We start from the raw sequence: 20,503 nt of genomic DNA, 5'->3' as shown, positions 1-20,503 counted from the left end.
GCTACATCTCCATGACGGGCACGTTTCGTTTTGGGGATTTTTTTCAAGACTGTCTTTTTGCTTACGCCAAAGTCTAATATTACTCTCTGCTACACCAAATTCTCTCATAGCAACACTGTTATTATGTTCCTCTGCAAACTGCACAATACGCAATTTAAATCCTGCTTCAAAAGATGAACATTTACGTTTCTGTTGGCTCATTTTCAGGCTAGGTTTGCTTAACGAATAATATTTAAGATGAACTGTGGTTAAACCGATATACCTAACTGTGCTAATATCCTGCCAAGGTGGTGGGATATTAGCACTACTTACATTTCTGGTTTTATGTGCAGATACGATGCGCCCTCGGTCGCCGAATGCGAGTGGGTCAAGTAAATTTGGTTGCATAGGCATTAGGTAGTATATATTGTGTGTGCAAGTCTAATAAGTTGTTATATTTTTTAAGATTCGCATATAATGCGAACCCCTAACTTTAAGTAGTATTTTTACTATAAATTTTTCGCATTATACGCGATAATATATGGTAAGTGTTTTGTTATATCAGCCATGAAGGATAAATCTTGCAACCACAGTGTGTCAAAAAACAGGCTTGTGTCTTGATTTATAGTCATTAAAAACTGACATATTTCTTTCAAGTCCCAGAATTGTTTAACAATCTCGTAGCAGGATAGCCAACGTACCTCAGTATAGTAGGACCAACTGGAATATTCGCTGTCTGATTCACTTAAGAAAGCAGAGAACTGTCGCTGATTTAAGCGTCGAGATTTTATGAAATTAATGATTTTTTTGATAGATGTCAACAGATTTTCCATTTTTATTACTTTTGTGCATAATACTTCTTGATGTATAATGCAATGCATATGATGAATCTTGGATCCATCATAAATTTCACTTTTTTTTTTTTTTTGCAGTAATGCTATGAAACCATTGTTTTTTCCAGTCATAGAAGGAGCTTCATCTGTAGTTACAGAAGTTAATTTTGACAGAGGTAGATTATATTTTTGTAGAAGTTCAAAAACACAGTTAAATATATTTTGTTCTGTACTAGTGTTATGCATTGGTACTAGTTCCAATAATTCCTCAAAAATGTTGAAATCCGTGTCACAAGTATGAAGAAACACAGCTAATTGAGCTATACCCCCAATCCGTACTCCCGTCACAGGCATTGGAAAAAGCTTCGAAACTAGATGGTTTTCCTTTGATCTGAACACTTAAATTGTCGGCCAAATCAGTAATTCTTTCTGCAACTGTATTTCGAGACAAATATATTGTTTAAAAAGCCTTCATATTTTCAGGACAAATAATTTCTGTAGCTTTAATTAGACATTCCTTAATGAAATCGCCTTCAGTAAAAGGTTTCGAGTGTTTAGCTATCAACTCCGACAAGATGTAGCATGCATGCATGCACTGCCGCTTCACTTTCTGGTGATACTTTAGTAAACATGAACTGTTGTTTTTTCAGTCCCAACTTGAGCTCTTTTAACTTTTCTTGTCATTAATCCCTCGTAATTATCATATTTTGATTTATGTTGTTCATAGTGATGATTAATGTTGTATAACTTTGGTACGCTGATAACATTATTATATATTAAGCAGATTATTTTATTTTTTACTTCACAGCAAAAATACTCCAATTCCAACTTTTCTTGGAAATTTCAATGTTCGTCAGCAATTTTTCTTTTATTACTATCACTTGGTTTCGATAGAGACATGCTGAATATTTTAATAAAAACTGATCTTTTTCTTGAACATCAACTTACCAGACACTAAATAACTGCACAAATTAATAAGGGTAATAACGTAAATAAACTAATTTTTCTTGTTCACCGAAAGCGAAATATTTCCTGTTGTGCACACCAAACAAGTCCGTTCAAACAACACTGACGACTAGACGCGGGCACAGCACTGGCATGTGATAGTAGGTATATAATCGGCTGGTAGAAATAGTGGGGGAAATGGTTCGCCTGTGTGTAAAGGAAATACATGCAACATGGCTATATGTAGTAATCACTTTCATTGGCAAACGTTTGGCTGGGTCACAAAAATATTCATCGCGGGCCACGAGTTTGACACCCATGATTTACTAAGTTTGGTGTAATACAAACAGATCGTTTATTAAAGCACTTCATGTGGAACTACATATTATTGATTCCATCATCGATGATGGTAATAATAACTTTATTTTCATTAAAAAAAAAAGTTTCTTTTAAGGGAAAAATAGAAAAGTTAAAAAAAAACTTTTAAAAAGTTTTTAGGTATGTATAATCATCAGAATTTTTTAAAGCAGCATATACACTGCATTGAAAGTAGTCAACGGACACCATATTGTGAGGAACAAACAGCCATGGTACCTAACTTAAGATGTAGGACCACCTGCAGCATTCCCACACTTTCCACAAGCGTACGATAGCGATCAGTGGGAATTTTGGACCATTATTCCTGTGGATGTCCCTTGACATCGCCCAATGCTCCAGTTCATCCCACAGATATTCAGTATGATTGAGATCAGGACTCTGTGAGGGCCAGTCAAGTTAAGTGATGTTCATATCCACAAACCATCCACAACAAATCAGCAAGACAGTGCAATGTCTTGTTGAAAATGACAATGGTCAGTTTTTGTAGAAGTGCTGCAAAGTATGAAACATTGCATTGTCCTGAATGTTCAGATACCTCTCAGAGTTCATTGTTTGTGGCACCACAAAAAGAGGTCTGAAGCCAAACCAGGCAAAACAGGACCATACCATCACATCGACACTTTCGAATTTCATAGTTGGAGTTGCATACTCTGGTAAGAGACATTTACCAGGCATCCACCACACCGACACTGGTCCATCTGCTTGGCAGAGGGTGTAGTGTGATTTTTCATGCCATAATACAGCTTTCCAAGCTTCCACATTCTATTGTACACGATCTTTGCATCACTGAAGATGACACTGCATGTTGTTCAAGTAATATGGGATTTGCATATTGCAGTTCTGCCATAGGAACACATCTTGTGTTCAGTTCTGAATGTTTTTGTGCAGATTTGTGTTGTTCCAGTCAGTGCCTGGAACTGCATTCAATGTGTTGGCAGATGAATGGTGATTTTTACATATTATCCTTCATTGTACTGTACAGTTGTGAGTGGTGGGTTGTCTACTGTGGGTAGCACTTGCAGTTGACCCCCTGCACTTCCATCTCAGTATGGTATCACTGATTGTTGACCTGGAATGGCCCAATTTGTTAACAGTTTATCAAACAGATAGGTGCGACATAGCATCCTATCACAATGCCTCTTTCATACTCCATCAGTTCCCTTCTCATGACAGCTGTTTCACCTGGACACAATTGCACTGACTTGGGAGCAGCATCTTCCTCCAATTTATACAAGCTACAAACACATGACTCGTCACATGACATGATGCACCTTACCATGTGGGTGTCCATTGACTTCTTTTCAAGCAGTGTATATTCATTTATAACATGTACAGCAAGATTTTCAATGAAACACATTGCAACATGACAGTGTTTTACAGATGTTGGATAAATATTTTCATGTCTAGTTAGGTATTCTTAACAACCCAATTTTGTAATATTGCTATCAGAAATCACCTACTGCTTATTTTATATTGCAGACTAGAGTTGGACTTGTATTTCCAGATACAATGGTAGTGTTTGAAAAATCAGAAGGCTCCATTGTAAATCTTATAGGACAAGCAAAAAGGTATTATCATAGTCTTTTACATATATATATTATAGATTTTATGGTATAATATCAGTAAATCATTTGTTTTTAAATATACAGTGCCATCTCCACGGGGAGATGGCACCTGTAAAAATTGTAAAAAATATCGTGATAAAATCCAAAATCAGTATGTATGTATGTATATATATATATGTATGTATACAGTAGTGAACTGTATGCACAATAATTTTATTTTAGTTCCAATTGGAATGTTAAATAGAGGCAGAACCTGCACTTGGTGCTGTGGCAGCACTACATTTTATGTGTGTGTGTGTGCGCGTGTGTGAAAATTCTTAGTTTAAAAAATAATCAGTCAAGTAGCTTTGAAAGATGACTATGGACTCAAGCATGCAAATGGAATCCTAGACAAATGTGCTTGTAAGCAAGAACCAAATTTCGGAAACTGAGTGGGAGATACTGAAGAAAATATTAATTCCTCAAAAAGGCATGTGAAGTTTTCTTCAAAGATAGATAAATTTGAATTCCATTGTGTTAAAGAGGCAGTACTGAAAAAAGTAGAAAATGTATTTGCTTTGAATGCTCTTAAGAATTAAATAGTCAAAATGTACTCTGAGAAGAATACTGAAAATTGTAAGAGTGTGAATCAGTGTATAGAAGTAGCTAAAACAAAATTCATGGGAAGACTGTTTCTTTAAGAAAATATGAGGGTGGTCTGAAAAGTTTTCAACCTCGACCATAGATGGCAACACTATCGGCATGATTTTTTTTTTCTAACTTGGTACATCTGTCATAAGCATCCATGTGAAATTGCAAATCATTCTATCAAGTAGTTTGTTTTATACAACTTTCTGAAGCAAAAGTGTTGACTTTATCCCTTGAAATGGATAAAACTGAGTAACATGCGGTTATAAAATTCTTTGTAAAAGAAGGTTTAAAACCAAAAGAAATTCATTTGAAGTTCATAAGAGTTTATGGGCACTCTTCTTCATTTTCGACAATTAAGAAATGGGCTGCCGAGTTTAAACGTGGCTGTACCAGCCTTGAAGATGATTCATGTGAAGGACGTCCAAAAAGATTACACTGGTGTTGTTACACCAGAAATCATTGATCAAGTGTATGATATGGTACTGTATGACTGGTGAGTCAAAGTGCATGAAATTGCTGAGACTATAGGCATTTCAAAAGAATGTGTAGGATATATTTTGCATGAAGAATTGCATATGAAAAAGCTTTGCACAAGATGGGTGGCGCGCTTGCTCACAGCAGATCAAAAACTTGCATGAAAATCTCAACAGTGCTTGGAGTATTTAAATAAGAATAAAACTGATTTTGTGCATCGATTTATTACTATGGATGAGACTTGGATTCACCATCACACACCAGAATCAAAACAGTGGACAGAAGTCAGTTGTTCAGCACCAAAGAAGGCAAAGTCAGTTCCGTCAGCAGGAAAGGTCATGACATCGGTGTTTTGGGATGCTTTGTTTATTACTTATCTTGAAAAGGGTAAAACAATAACCGGAGAATATTATTCCTATCTTTTAACCAGACCAGATGAAAAAATTCGTGAGAAATAACCCGGTTTGCAGAAGGAAAAAATCCTCTTTTATCTGGACAATGCACCTGCCCACAAAAGTGTTTTGGCAATGGGAAAATTAAGGGATCTGCACTATAAATTGTTGGAACATCCACCTTATTCCACAGAAGAGGCTTCCTCTGGCTTCTATCTCTTCCCACAACTAAAACTCATCCTCACTGGTCAGCGTTTTTCTTCGAATCAAGAAGTGATTGCAGCTGTAGAGGGGTATTTTGCAGATCTTACTGAGAATTACTACAGGGACGTGATAATGGTGTTGGAGCATCGCTGGAATAAATGTATTAGTCTTAAGGGAGATTATGTTGAAAAACAAAAATAATTTTGCTTTTCTTTTAGTGTTACACGGTGATCAGCATTCATTTTAGAAATTATGAACTTTACAACCATGTTATAAATAACTTTTAATATCCTGACGTTTCGATCTTCATATTAAGATCATCATCTGGAGCATATACAAATATAGACGACAAGCTAAGTTATATTACATACAGTAAGCTAGAGAAACATTGAATTGATCACAAGTTATTCTACTGGCATGACCTCTAGTGGAAAAAAAAAATATTATTATTTATAAACTACATCAAGCTAAATTCTATTTCTGATAACATGAATAAACATTGTTTCTTACAGATAGTTTTCTTTCAGTAACAATGATGTCCTGCTTTTAGAATTACAATTGTTATTTTGATTTAGGATCCTGGATTTTCTACAATCCTGTTTATAGTTGTTCCAAGACCTAAAGCATGTTGCTCAAAATGTTCCATATAAAAGTTAGCAATAAACTATAGGCCAGAGTGGTGTGTGTTTTCTTTATCAATTTTCGGTAGCCCGTAAATTCTTGTGGAACGAGCGTAGTGCGGAAATAGTTTTTTGACTGTATCTTCAGACCATGTGGTAATTGACTTAAGTTTTTAAGTAGTTTCTCTGTTTTTTTTTTTATTCTGTTGGTTGGGTTGTAATTATCAAGTTGGTATGTGTTATTGTCCAAGACTAGAGGATTCATTTTTTCTACATAAGTGATTCGGTTTAAAATAACGGTGGCACTTCCTTTATCGGGTCTAGTTATTACGATGTTCGAATTTGACTTTAATGATTTTACTGCTGTTAATTCGTGTATTGTTAAGTTTCTTGTTATTGTTTTGTTATGATTTAAAATTTTAGCGGTTTCTAAACATATTTTGTCTGCTATGTTATTTGGGATGAATCTTAAGCCTCTTTCTATGTTACAAATAAATTCAAGTTTGTTTATTGAGTTGAGTGCTACAGCAAAATTTAGCATTTATTTAATACCAATAGTTCGTCTTTGTTTAAAGCATGGTCGCATAGGTTAACTATGTTACTGTTACCTGTGGGCGATTGGTGACTCCTGTTGTTTCTTGCTTCTGAATTGGTTGTTATCATTCCCTGTGGAGAAATTTGAATATGGCAGCCGGTTTTGTCGATCTTTTAGTCTTTGAAATTTGGAAATTAGGTTTTCTTTCTTCGTTTGGAGAATATGGTTCGCCTTGTTGTCCATAATCTTTTCCAGGATCATCCAGATATCTGTGTTTAAGTAGCTTGAAAGTTCCGATTTCCCTTTTTATAGCTGGTTTTGAGTAATGGCTAAGTTCTTTCTGGTAGCTTGTATTTGTTCTCTTAGTAGCACTTTTTCCATGCGGTAGTATATTTGTTGCACCTTTTGTTGAGGTGAATTTTCTCTTAAGCTTAATGCAATTCAGAATGATGTTGTTGTCTCTACACCGTTTTAAAAAAGCCAGTCGAATGATCAAACTAGAAACATTAATCTTAAGCTTACCGTATTGATTGCATCGCTTGTGGGTCGAATCCCCATGAATTATCATAATCCTTTCTTTTAGTGTTACACGGTGATCAGCATTCATTTTAGATATTATGAATTTACAACCGTGTTATAAATAACTCTTTTAATATCCCGACGTTTCGATCTTCATATTAAGATCATCATCTGGAGCATATACAAATATACAGGACAAGCTAAGTTATATTACATACAGTAAGCTAGAGAAACAATGAATTGATCACAAGTTATTCTACTGGCATGACCTCTAGTGGAAAAAAAAATAATAATTATTATTTATAAACTACATCAAGCTAAATTCTATTTCTGATAACATGAATAAACATTCATCATGAAGGTTATTTTCTTGATCATAAATTAATAAATAATAATATTTTTTGGTTTACCGATCAAGTGTTGATCAGTTTTATTAACTGAACCAACTAGTTTCGCCACACTTATCTGTTAGCATCTTCAGGGCTTACATAGAGGTTTAAACAATCTCACAATTATGCGTAACTGCAAACTGACAAGAATAACTGTAAAAAACTGACTAGAATAATTACAAATAAAATAGTATCGAACGTGAGTGAAACACGTATTGCGTGTACAAGATCAGCTAGCTGTTGCTGAGGAACTTTCTGTAGTTTGTATTAAAGTTCATTTCTTCCATTTTTAAGGTTCTGATTAACGTTTTCCATATCTCTGGGAGTATTAGGCCTTGATTTCTGTTAAGGTTGACAGTAGAATGGGCGACTGTGGCTGCCTCTTTGAAAATTCTTGAATGGTAATCTTCCTCTATGTAAGGGGAACAGCTTTTGTCCCACTCGATGACATGGTTAGTTGTAGAGAAATGAGACGATAGGCCAGAAATGTCCTGTCTGTGTTTTTGACATAGCCAATGTGCTCCTTTTGCCTGATTTCGAGGCTTCTCGAAATCTGTCCGATGTAACTAGAGCCACATGAGCATGGAATATTATAAACTCCAGCATATTTGTAGAAAGGATGGTTGTCTTTTGGAGATCTTAGTAGTTTACTAATAGATTCTATTGGTTTGAATGTTACTCTTATTTTATGTTGTTTAAGGAGATTGGCAAGCTTGTTGGAGATGCCACTTACAAACGGAATTGCAATCGTTTTTATATATTGAATATCTTCTTGTTCTCTTTGTGGTGGTTCAGAGAAAAGGATTTTATTGACTAGTCTTCTTGGATATCCGTTCAAGTATAAAAAACATCAAGATATCGGATAATGATCTTCTAGCCAGCTTAGATTTCACCTCTCTCTTTACAAACGTTCCTGTAGTAGAGGTCTGACATCTTAAGTACCTTGTTCCCACAAGATATAACCTAATTGTTTGCTCACTGCCTAAACTCCAACTACTTTTCTTGGAAAAATAAGATCTATCAACAATTAACAGGCTTGGCAATGAGGAGCCCACTCTCACCTTCATGTGCTGACCTCTTTATGGAAGACTTAGAAAACAAAATCTTATCGCAAATTTTTCCTAAACCTAAAATTTGGTTTAGATATGTGGACGATATCTTCATCGTATGGAACAATAACAAAGATGACATATATGATTTTCTCAAAAAGATCAATGCCTTCCATCATTCTATTAAATTCACTCTGGAACTTGAAAGAGAAAAACAACTACCGTTTTTAGACATCTTAATCAAAAAACAAATTGACCGCAGTATAAATCTATCAGTGAAATGCAGGTCGCTACCTACATTTCAACTCCTCCCACCACATCTCACATAAACTCAGCATTGTACACACGTTAAAGAAAAGAGTGATTCGCATCACAACGGACAACAAGACCCTTCAAGATGAGTTAAAATTTATTTCCAACAATTTGTACTTGAATGGATATCCAAGAAGATTAGTCAATAAAATCCTTTTCTCTGAACCACCACAAAGAGAACAAGAAGATATTCAATATATAAAAACGATTGCAATTCCGTTTGTAAGTGGCATCTCCAACAAGCTCGCCAATCTCCTCAAACAACATAAAATAAGAGTAACATTCAAACCAATAGAATCTATTAGTAAACTACTAAGATCTCCAAAAGACAACCATCCTTTCTACAAATATGCTGGAGTTTATAATATTCCATGCTCATGTGGCTCTAGTTACATCGGACAGACTTCGAGAAGCCTTGAAATCAGGCAAAAGGAGCACATTGGCTATGTCAAAAACAACAGACAGGATATTTCTGGCCTATCGTCTCATTTCTCTACAACTAACCATGTCATCGAGTGGGACAAAAGCTGTTCCCCTTACATAGAGGAAGATTACCATTCAAGAATTTTCAAAGAGGCAGCCACAGTCACCCGTTCTACTGTCAACCTTAACAGAAATCAAAGCCTAATACTCCCAGAGATATGGAAAACCCTAATCAGAACCTTAAAAACAGAAGAAATGAACTTTAATACAAACTACAGAAAGTTCCTCAGCAACAGCTAGCTGATCTTGTACACGCAATACGTGTTTCACTCACTTCGATACTATCTTATTTGTAATTATTCTAGTCAGTTTTTTACAGTTATTCTTGTCAGTTTGCAGTTACGCATAATTGTGAGATTGTTTAAACCTCTATGTAAGCCCTGAAGATGCCAACAGATAAGTGTGGCGAAACTAGTTGGTTCAGTTAATAAAATTGATCAACACTTGATCGGTAAACCAAAAAACATTATTATTTATGAATAAACATTGTTTCTTACAGATAGTTTTCTTTCAGTAACAATGATGTCCTGCTTTTAGAATTACAATTGTTATTTTTGATTTAGGATTCTGGATTTTCTACAGTCCGTTTATAGTTGCTCTTAGAGAGGAAGGTTCCCTGGGTCGAATATATGCCTTCCATATGTTTGGTATTTTAAGACCATCATTATTGTTCAGATTGGGTTGGTTGGTAATATTCTCACAAGCTTCCTTAAATTTGTATGCATACCATTTTTTGATGTGAGATATATACAACTAGTGCTTTTCCAGTCAATTCTATGTAAGGTGTTCAAGGGCATGATCCGAAAGGCCAGCTTCATCATAATTATTATATTTGATGTGTCGTTTATGTTCTTTTTGTCTGATAGGAATTGTGCGTCCTGTTTTTCCTATATATGGTATATTATGAGTGCAATAAATACGGTATATTCCAGGGTAGGTCTTTGAATAGGTTGAGTAAGCTTTTTAATTTTGCAGGAAGTTTAAAGGTGGCTTTGAGGTTGTATTTTTGTAGTATTCTGTTTATTTTATCTGATGTCCCTTTAATGTAAGGAATGGTTATAGTTTTATTGTTGTCTGGTTTGTCTTTGTTTTTTATTGAGGTCTTGTAGAGAATTTTGTTAATAGTGTTTTGGCTGTACCCATTTTTTTGAAAAGTATTGCGGATAACTTTAAATTCGTCTTTCAGTTCCTGTTCACTGGAGCAGATCTTCAGAGCCCTGTTTTTTAGAGTATTAATGACACCTAGTTTTTGTGTTGGGTTGAGATCTGAAGATCTGCTCCAGTGAACAGGCACTGAAAGATGAATTTAAAGTTATCAGTAATACTTTTCAAAAAAATGGGTACAGCCAAAACACTATTAACAAAATTCTCTACAAGACCTCAATTTATTTTTATTTATTCATATGGAGTTTCCTCCCTTTTCTCCCCAGTCCCTATTGGGAAAGTTGAGACCCCTCATGGGGGTTAAGTATTTATGGCTGTAGATCCATGTGTGTTCATGGAGCTGGTTTGCCTGCTTGTGGGATGAAAAACCCCAGATAAACTGGGGGGGGGGTAACCCCTGCTGTCCACGCCCAAGACCGGCTAACTTAGCTATGGCTGAGGAAGATCCTTAAGCTCCTCACGTCGGCGACAGGAATCGAACCCAGGACACTCCTTCCCCAGGCATATGGTTGCAAAGCGCAAAGCCACTAGGCTAACTGTGCGGACACAAGACCTCAATAAAAAAACAAAGACAAACCAGACTACAATAAAACCGTAACCATTCCTTACAATAAAGGGACATCAGATAAAATAAACAGAATACTAAGAAACACAATCTCAAAGCCAGCTTTAAACCTTCTGCAAAATTAAAAAGCTTACTCAACTCATCCAAAGACCCACTTCCTCCGCTGGCCCACCCTGGAGTATTCTGTATTTATTGCACTTGTAACATACCATATATAGGAGAAACAGGAAGCACAATTCCTATCAGACAAAAAAACATAGCCGATCCATCAAATATAATAATTATGGTGAAGCTGGTCTTTCGGATCATGCCCTTGACCACCTTACATAGAATTGACTGGAAAAGCACTAGTTGTCTACATCACACCAAAACATGGTATGAATGCAAATTTAAGGAAGCCTGTGAAATTATTGCCAACTACCCTAATCTGAACAATAATGATGGTCTTAAAATCCCAAACATATGGAAGGCATATATTCGGCCCATGGAACCTTCCTCTCTAAGAGCAATTATAAACAGGACTGTAGAAAATCCAGGATCCTAAATCAAAAATAACAATTGTAATGCTAAAAGCATGACATCATTGTTACTGAAAGAAAACTATCTGTAAGAAAGAATGTTTATTCGTGTTATCAGAAATTGAATTTAGCTTGATGTAGTTTATAAATAATTATTTTATTTTTTTTTTTTACTAGAGGTCATGCCAGTAGAATAACTTGTGATCAATTCATTGTTTCTCTAGCTTACTGTATGTAATGTAACTTAGCTTGTCCTGTATATTTGTATATGCTCCAGATGATGATCTAGATAAGAAGATCGAAACGTCGGGATATTAAAAGAGTTATTTATAACACGGTTGTAAAGTTCGTTTTTTCATTGTTAGGCCGAGAACTTTTATACCACCCTTGTAGAAGGTAAATATCTGGAAGGTGGCAAAATATTCTGAAAGTCATTGAAAATGCTTAGAAATTACTGTGAAAGGAATCTGTAAAAATTACTGTAAAAAATGTGGTAAAGGTGAGTGATGTGAAAACCGAAAATATTCTAAATGTCTGGAGTTATTACTTTGAAAGATTGTTAAATGAAACAAGAAGTGACAGAACAGCAGTAGAAAATATTCAAGAGGAATGCAATCTGAAGTACATATCCATACTTCAGCTAGAAAATCTTGAAGTATGAAATGGAATGGAGTAGATCATATTTGACCAGAAATATTCATATTATTATAATCTGAGGCTTCCAGCGAGTCAAGGATTCAAGGAAAACTATACATCACCCAAACCATCTGTCACTTTCCTTAAGCTCATTTACACTAGATGCATTCACTACTTCAGCAGGCAAACTATTCCATTTACTCACTACTCTGGGAGAGAAAAATCTAACTCTTATCCCTTTCTTAACCACAAACAAAGTTAACTTCCATGGATGCACCCATGTCTTCCCATTCATATAATGGAACATTTAATTAGATGATATCCTACAAAACCCATTCAGAAGTTTATAGACCTCTTGTTATAACATCTCTTTCTTCTACTAACCAGAGTCTGTAGTCCACATACTCACAGTCTGTCCTCATAATCTAAATTTAATTTTTTTATTTTATTTTATTATTATTTTTTATTTATATATTTATTTATTTTTTATATGTTGGGCCTATATACAGGAGGTTGGCTGGTCAACCTATAGTACGTTAGTACCACATATGGGTGATGGGTTGTGAAAGGAGAAACTTGTTTATATTTGATTTGAATGCCTGTATATTGTATTCCTTGGGAAATATGTCAGGGGGAAAGCCTGTTCCACAGTACTACAGTAGCAAGGATGAATGAGGAGGAGAAGAAACTTGTTTTGTGGGTTTTGAGGTACAGTGTAAAAGGATGTTAGGCAGCAGCTGTACATGTTCCAATGGGCTTGATACAGGGTGGGGGAATTATTGATATTGATGCTGTTTCGGTGAACCTTTTCCGTGAAAGCATTTATAGAATATATAGGTTGCAGAGACCAAGTGTCTTTGTGAAAGTGGGGGGAGCGAGTTGGTGAGGGATGGGTCATGTATTAGTCTAATTGCTCTCCTCTGTATTGAGTCAGACATTTTGAGGGAGTTTTTTGGAGCCCCACTCCAGATGTGTGAGCAGTGTTTGAGAGCTGGGCGGATTTGTGACTTGTATAGTGTTAATAGCTGTTTAGAGGTGAAGTAGCATCTCGAGCAAAAGAGAAAAACCTAGGTTTTTGGAAGCTGAGGATGCAATTGTTGTGATGTATTTATGCCAGTCTTGTCTGTGAATTTGAGTGTTATTGAAAACAATGCTGGGGGAAAATGGTTCTTTTTTGTGAGAAATAAGACAGAACTGGGTTTTACTAGCGTTGAAGTTGACAAGGTTCATAATCCCAATATAGTTTTTTTAACTCTTCTTTGTCCCTTTTCCACTGCTTCTTTATCTCTATGGCATATAGAAGACTAAATCTGTGCACAGTAGTCCAGGCATGGTTTTATTAAGGCCTTGTAAAGAGGAATTGACTTCCTTATCTTTACATCAAGGTTTGCTTCAACATTTCAGTTATCCTCAGATTTGTGATCTTTGAACTTCAAATTCCTATCCATCATTACTCCAAGATTCCTGGACTAATCACTTGTAGCATAACCTTGCTAATATGATTTGCCATTGCAGATCTCATCACACCAAAGTGCATAACTTTATACATACTAACGCTAAACTGATAGCCATTTTCATTTGCCCAAATTTCCAAGCCTATTAATCATTCTGTAAGTGCTGGATATCAGTAGCATCTCTAATTGGCCTGTCATCTTTGCTTCATCAGCAAACAATTGAACATCTGTTAAATCCTCTTAATGTCTTTAGTAACATAGAATGAACAACAGTAGTCTAAGGACTGAACCTTGAGATGCATTACCTTAAATCTGGTAGATTCACTCCTACCATATACCACTTTTTGATACCCATATCAACCAGCTATCCAAGTCAAGCATATTTCAAACCCATATTTTCCACTTTATGCAAGATGTAGTATCCTTTTCAAATTTTTTTTTCCTCCTCCCTCTAGCATTATATCCTGTTTGGTGCAGGGTCTGCTTGTGCTTGGGGGGGGGGGGGTCAATGATGCAACTGTAGGAGACCCCAACCAGCTTGTCACATAGTCTCTGTTGGGGGGGGAACACTCACAAACATTTACATCCTAGGCAGGATTTGAACCCACAGCCTCTTGGCTGGAGAGCAGATATGCTAACCACTTAGCTAGCATAGTATCCTATCAAATGCCTTAGCAAAATCCAACAATATCATTATGTATTCATTTTCTTTATCCAACTCAGCCATAACATTATTATAAAATATGAGCAAATTGCTAAAACGTGATTTCCATTAGTAAATCCATGCTGCTCCTTGCAGAGTGTAGCCTGTCTGTGTACCAGAGATACTGATAGGTCAGTAGTTAGACACATCAGTTTTTGCACTGCCCTTGTACAACACAACTGTCACATGTTCTTTCTGTTCCTGTGGTTTCTTTCCTGAGCTGAGACCCAAGTCATACAAACATGTCAAATGCCTAGCCAATTTGGCTGAACATGTCTTTAGCATATGTGCTGATATTCCATTAAGAATTTCTTCTGGGGGGGGGGGGGGGATCCGAGCAGAATGCATCTCCCTGTTGCATCCCAAACGTGTTCTATTGAGGTGAGATCTGAGGAGTGTGCTGGCCATTCGATTCAATTAATAACTTCAGTCTCCAGAAGTGTCTCTGCTGCTCATGTAGGATGTGGTGTGGCATTGTCATCCAGAAAAATGAATTCTTTGTCTACAGCTCCACAGAACAATTGAACACAATGTTGAAGACCATTGCAATATCGTTCACCAGTCATAGTCCCTTTTTCGAGCACTTGTAGCTTGGTGCGTCCATTAAGCATAATGCCTTCCCACATCATAATCCCCGCACTGCTGTATCTATCCCTTTCAAGAACATTCTCGCAATGGAAAGCCATACCACTTTCACACCCGATCAGGTGTTGTCTAGAATTGGAAGGAAAGACTAAAACAACTCATTATATAGAGTACATTAGCCCATTGGTGTCTCATCCAATATTTATGCATATAAATCACTGAAACTGTTCTGTACGATAAGCTGTGGATAAAGGGACACGGACTGCAGGGCTTTGGGTATAAAGGCCTACTTGTCGCAGATGTCTTGCCATAGTTTGTCGAGATATCTATGTACCTGTGCTTGAATGGAGCTGACCTGTCAGGGTGCATCCATTACATTTTGCTGTTATAACCAAATGTCTGTTTTCATACCCCATGGTAGAGTGAGGGTGACCTCTTAGCAAACATCTAGAACACGTTCCATTGGTTTGAAATGCTTCCAAGAACCTGGATATGATGCTATGTGAGATTGCAAACTCTGGCAATATCAGTAATTCTGTGGGCTTCTTCAAACTTTCCAGTAATTCTTTCTCATGTGAAATTACCTAGATGATGTCTTTGAGACATTATAAGGCATCCAAGTTTAAAACTATTCCTGCATGAAAAGAGCTTCCTTTAAATACAATTCGCTTAGCACAGCCTTCTGCCTTTTATCCTGTTAAGTGCTACTACGTGTGACACCTTTGCACACAATTCGAAAAGTTGAATGTGTACCCGCTTTCTATTCAAAATTGTCAGTTATACAAATTGCCACAAGCTGATTTTGCTGAATTCACGGTTGTAATTTTCAGAAATTGTGTTTATTCTTAGGTTTTGGACACCAGTGTATATTTCATAACTCCTCATGGATTTCTTGCTTAATAATGTTGCACATCCTATTCATCAAACTCTAGGAATACATTCAGATACTGCTTCGTTTAAGCACTTTCAAAAATTCCCATGCATTGCTGATATCTTTCCCATTCAGTAACTGACTAGTCCATGTAACTAAAGATATTAATCTCCTAAGATGGTCATAATTTCCAACTTTTAGTTCATTATGTCACCTGTCCTAATTGGAACATGAATATAATTAGTTACTTACCAGAAAAGTATGGCACAATCACTGTTACCAACAATTGCTAAAATAGCCTTATTCATAACAGAGACCTCTTCCGACACTGAAGAAATCATACACTCTTTGATCTCAAGTTCCTTCTTGCACATTGAAAAATGTGCACTTCTTGAAAAATGTTGTTTCTCAAAAATGCAATAAATTCTGCTTCATTCTTATCATGAGATTTCTATTCTACTCACTCAATCATTGTTTGAATAATAAGTCATGCATAATGATTACTTGTTTAGTACCCATCTGGGAATTTGGCAGTTCATTTTATCGTCCTCTGCAACTTAACCACCTAATCTTTAGCAACACTACACCATATGTTCCCTCCTGTTAGCTTCACTTCACACCATAAAACCTTAAACTCAATGCTACACAGAACATTATTACCATTTTTGCTTTCACGTATTTCTACCCTAACTGGATTCAAGTCATCTGATATCATTATTAGTACTCCCTCTCCTATCTCTTCTATTACTCCTAAAATTACTATACTCTCTACACTTGATTCCATGTACAACATCTACTTCTGATAGTGAGTTTCACTAATGGCAACAGTCTTAGGCTGCAGCATATTCAATAAGACAACGAACTCAACCCTTTGTTCCTGATGCTTCTGGCATTTGTGTATAGACATAACAAATTATCATCTGGCCTCTTCTTATACTTAGATATGCAATCTGCTTAACCTTGTTGTACAACTTTCTCTATTCCTTCTCCAGACACACTTAAAATGTGTGAATCCAAACTGTACATTTCCACCCCTTTGCCAGATCATAAACATGTTCAATGCCATTCATATCATTATCACTTTAGCTGAACTTTCATACACATTCTTGCCACTCCTCCCATGAAGATCTAGTTTTCCTGACTCTCTGCAAGTCAACTGAATATATGGAGATATAAAAGTTTTTCACATATACTTGCAGTGTTTAATTCAGGTCTTATCAGAAGATTGAATACCAACCACAGAATTGGAATAGAGCTCCAAGTACCTGTCTGTGAAAAAGGAAATAAAACAATATATGATTTACACAGGATTATTCTGCTGAATGTTCCAGGTAAGATTTATGCAAGTGTACTGGACACAATTTTAAGAAAAATTGTGAAGTGAAACTTGGAGAGAACAAATTGGATTCAGGTCATCTAAAATTTGAAGGTATCAGATTTTCACTTTAAGAAAAATAAATAATAATTCATTGGAAAAACAGGGATCTGTATTAAAGTTTTGTAGATCTGGAAAAGGCATATGATAACTTTTCTTTTGACAAAAGAAAAGCTGTTCAAAACACTTACAGTTGTATGGTGTAATCAGGATACTATATTATACATATCAGTTGTGAGTTGGAAATTAAAACTGATGGAAGTACAAATGATGGTGGCAAGTAGTGATAGAAGTAGTCAGAAAAGGACAGCATGGTTGTCAGAAGTCACACTTGGACTGAAGTCTAGGCATTCTCTGTGTGAGAGTTATGTGCAAAGTCCCTCACATAACTCGGGGGGGATAAAGGCTGTAAAGTAGAGTAAGGAAAGCTTGAGCCAGAGCAGATTGAAAAGTAGGGATTCCAGGTTGGATAGGATAGCCTTTGTTAAAAGAAGACTTTTATCCCTTTTCATGGAACACATCATGTAAGATGTGTTGGGATAGTTGAGGTGTTTTGTGTCATGGAAGGTGCCAATTAGGGTTCAGTTAGGAATTGATGTCTCTCGTAAGTGGTGGCTTTGTATTGATACCTCAGATATGGCAAAATGGATGTGGAGTATTTTTTATTGGAATAAATTTTGGGGATTTTTATATCTATATTTTTATAATTTTTTAAAATTAGGTTGCATTTTTCTTCTGTTTTGTTAATTTTTAAATTTTTATGGGAGTTTTTTTTCATCTACAGTGATGCTAATATTTGTATGACTGTCTTTCATGGTAGCGTTGATGAAAGAATATTGAAGAGCAGCATCATCATACAGCTGGAGTGAGGGACTTTGCACATAACTCTCACACAGAGAATGGCTAGACTTCAGTCCAAGTGTGACTTCAGACAGTGCCCCTGTACACTGCTATACTCTATAACCTGGCAGAGTAAGCTGTAGCGGAATTATTAACCAGCTGATCAGGAATCCTCCAACAGATGGTTTATTAGTTTTGGTCCCACATACTATCTCATGGCCAGGCCAGCCTGTTGAAAACTACTTTACTGCTTTTACACATAGCTTTCTTGTATTTCTGTATTCTCTAAGGACACCTACTGGGTTACTTGCCAGGAACTTTTGATAAGTTTTCTGCTTCACTAAAACTGTCTCTTTAATTTCTTGATCAGATCATAATGTTTGAATTTTTCTATCCTTACAAACAACCTTAGCACATGTCTTGTTGAATCAGTCAGTATTTTCTTCAAAATTTGTTGCCGAGTCTCTAAGGTTGGTTCTTGTTTTCAAGCTCTCCATTTTTTTTTTTTTTCTGTAGTTATATTTGACTCTATCTCTTAAAACTTATGGGATTACTGCGTATTTCAATTCCCCCATTTCCTTTGTATGCTGAACGAGTGTGAAATGATATCAACATTAACATAGTAAATAAGATTTTTCCTATTTCCTGTATGTTCTCTCTGTGAATTTGTGCACGTTTATGCTGGAGCATGTTACTAATGGCTTGCCTAATAAACTGAGCAGTACTTACTGTTATTAACTTTGACCTTTTCTCTCGATTTTCCCTAAACATTTTTTGAATCTTGTATCAATTTCTAACGATACTTAAGATCAGTGGTTCTTAACCTTTTTCGAGGTCATGGAACACTTTTGATTATAAGAAAAATTTGGAGAACATCAAAAGCATCAGGGTCATAAAACTAACAATAAAAATATGCATGGACTTGCCTTTTATAAAAATGGAACTTATTTTAATGTGATACTTGAGCTTGTCGACTTTTGCAGATTTCAGCAGTATCAGATTTAATATGTGATATAGCTACCCTTGGACATTGAAGAAAGAAGAAATTAAGATTTTGGAAAGCTTTGAGATGTGGATTTGGAGAAGGATGGAAAAAATCAAATGGACAGATAAAATAACTAATGAAGAGATCTTAAAAAGAGTAGAAGAAGAAAGAAGTCTGTTAAGGAGGATAAAAAGAAGCAAGGGAAACTGGGTCGGACATATTCTGAGAGGGAATGGAATCATCAGAGATACCATCGAAGGAAAAATAAACTGAAAAAGACCCAGAGAAAGAGTCAGGAAAACAATGCTAGATGACGTGCTCAATGAAGACAGGTACACAACCTTGAAAGAGAAGGCTCAGAACAGAAGAGAGTGGAAGGAAAGTTTCTGCTACCAAAAGAAGAACCTGCTCAATTGCAGAATACTAAAGAAGAAAGAAGAAGAAGATAGCTACTCTCATTCTCTTTGTCTATATTAGTAAGTCTTTCATGCTTTTTAGTTTTTATCTTGGCTGTTAAATTGTGAATGAAGATATTTGGGAATTATAATACTTGATTCATATTTAACATAATCTGCCATAACTTAAGCAAGACTTGTAAATATCATTTGTTGTTAGTCTCTTGCTTATAAATTATTATTCATATAATTGCTTTGAGTTTTGTTTGTTATTAATTAATTATTTAATCTTAGAACATGTAACAATAATGAAAAGACTCTATATAAATATGTCATTCATTTTATTTAGTTTATTCTGTAAAATTTATTATAAGAAACTGTGTGTATGTATATTTAAATGTATATTATATGAATTGTGATATATCCTTTTTATTTCTTTATGTAAGAGTGATTTTATGTAATTCTTTTGATTGGATTTGATTGACTGCTGAAGGAGAAACGAAGTTTATTTTAGTTAGCTCGTGCTGAGAACATGAGCTACTGTGTATAAACAGAGAAGCCAGTGGATATAAGCTGAACTGGTTAGAACTGGATTTTGGCGGGAAGAAGGAATGTAGTTGGTTGGAAAACGAAAGTAATTAAGGGGGAGAAGCTTTAGAGACAGCATAGAGACTGGTGGTGTGTAACAGAAGGGGGGAGTTGATATATGCCATAAATCGACTACGAAAGGACCAGGAATCAATAGGCATCGTGAATTACTTCTATGGGAGTTCTGATACTACAATATTTTCCAAGTGGTTTGTGGAAGAATAGTGCAGAACCGAAGTTAATACATAGAAGAAAATAAGGAATCAGTAGATAACTGAAACCTAGTGCATCAAGACTTGTATATTTCTGTGTCTATAATTCAGTTATTATAGTGGAAGATTTCTTTAGAATTGTGTTGCCATAAGGTAAAAGTCTACAAGAGTTTCAGATGTGCCTTTGCGAATTCCATGTGTAGACGCAGTAACCCGGTAAGAGTTGTCCTTTCTGTAACCTGTGAAGCTATAACTGTTAACTCCGTCGGATATATTTTAACCTTATCTGTGGTGTTATGTCGATT

General features: G+C 35.8%; 1 protein-coding gene across 1 annotated transcript in view; it reads left to right on the top strand.

Annotated features, from left to right (window-relative positions):
- LOC150109712 (vesicle-fusing ATPase 2-like) overlaps positions 1–20,503 on the top strand; it is a 408,246-nt gene that overhangs the window by 117,074 nt on the left and 270,669 nt on the right. The window contains exon 7 of the mRNA XM_090403040.1: positions 3,615–3,703. Within this exon, the coding sequence (XP_090259166.1) occupies positions 3,615–3,703 (89 nt within the window). The remainder of the gene's footprint in view (positions 1–3,614; positions 3,704–20,503) is intronic.

Source organism: Typopeltis vanoorti, chromosome 2 (genome assembly GCF_054136105.1).
Source record: "Typopeltis vanoorti isolate ZY-2024b chromosome 2, IOZ_Tvanoo_1.0, whole genome shotgun sequence".
NCBI classification, from domain to species: domain Eukaryota; kingdom Metazoa; phylum Arthropoda; class Arachnida; order Uropygi; family Thelyphonidae; genus Typopeltis; species Typopeltis vanoorti.
The sequence above is the reverse complement of the archived record's forward strand: the minus strand, read 5'-3'. Positions and strand labels throughout refer to the sequence as shown.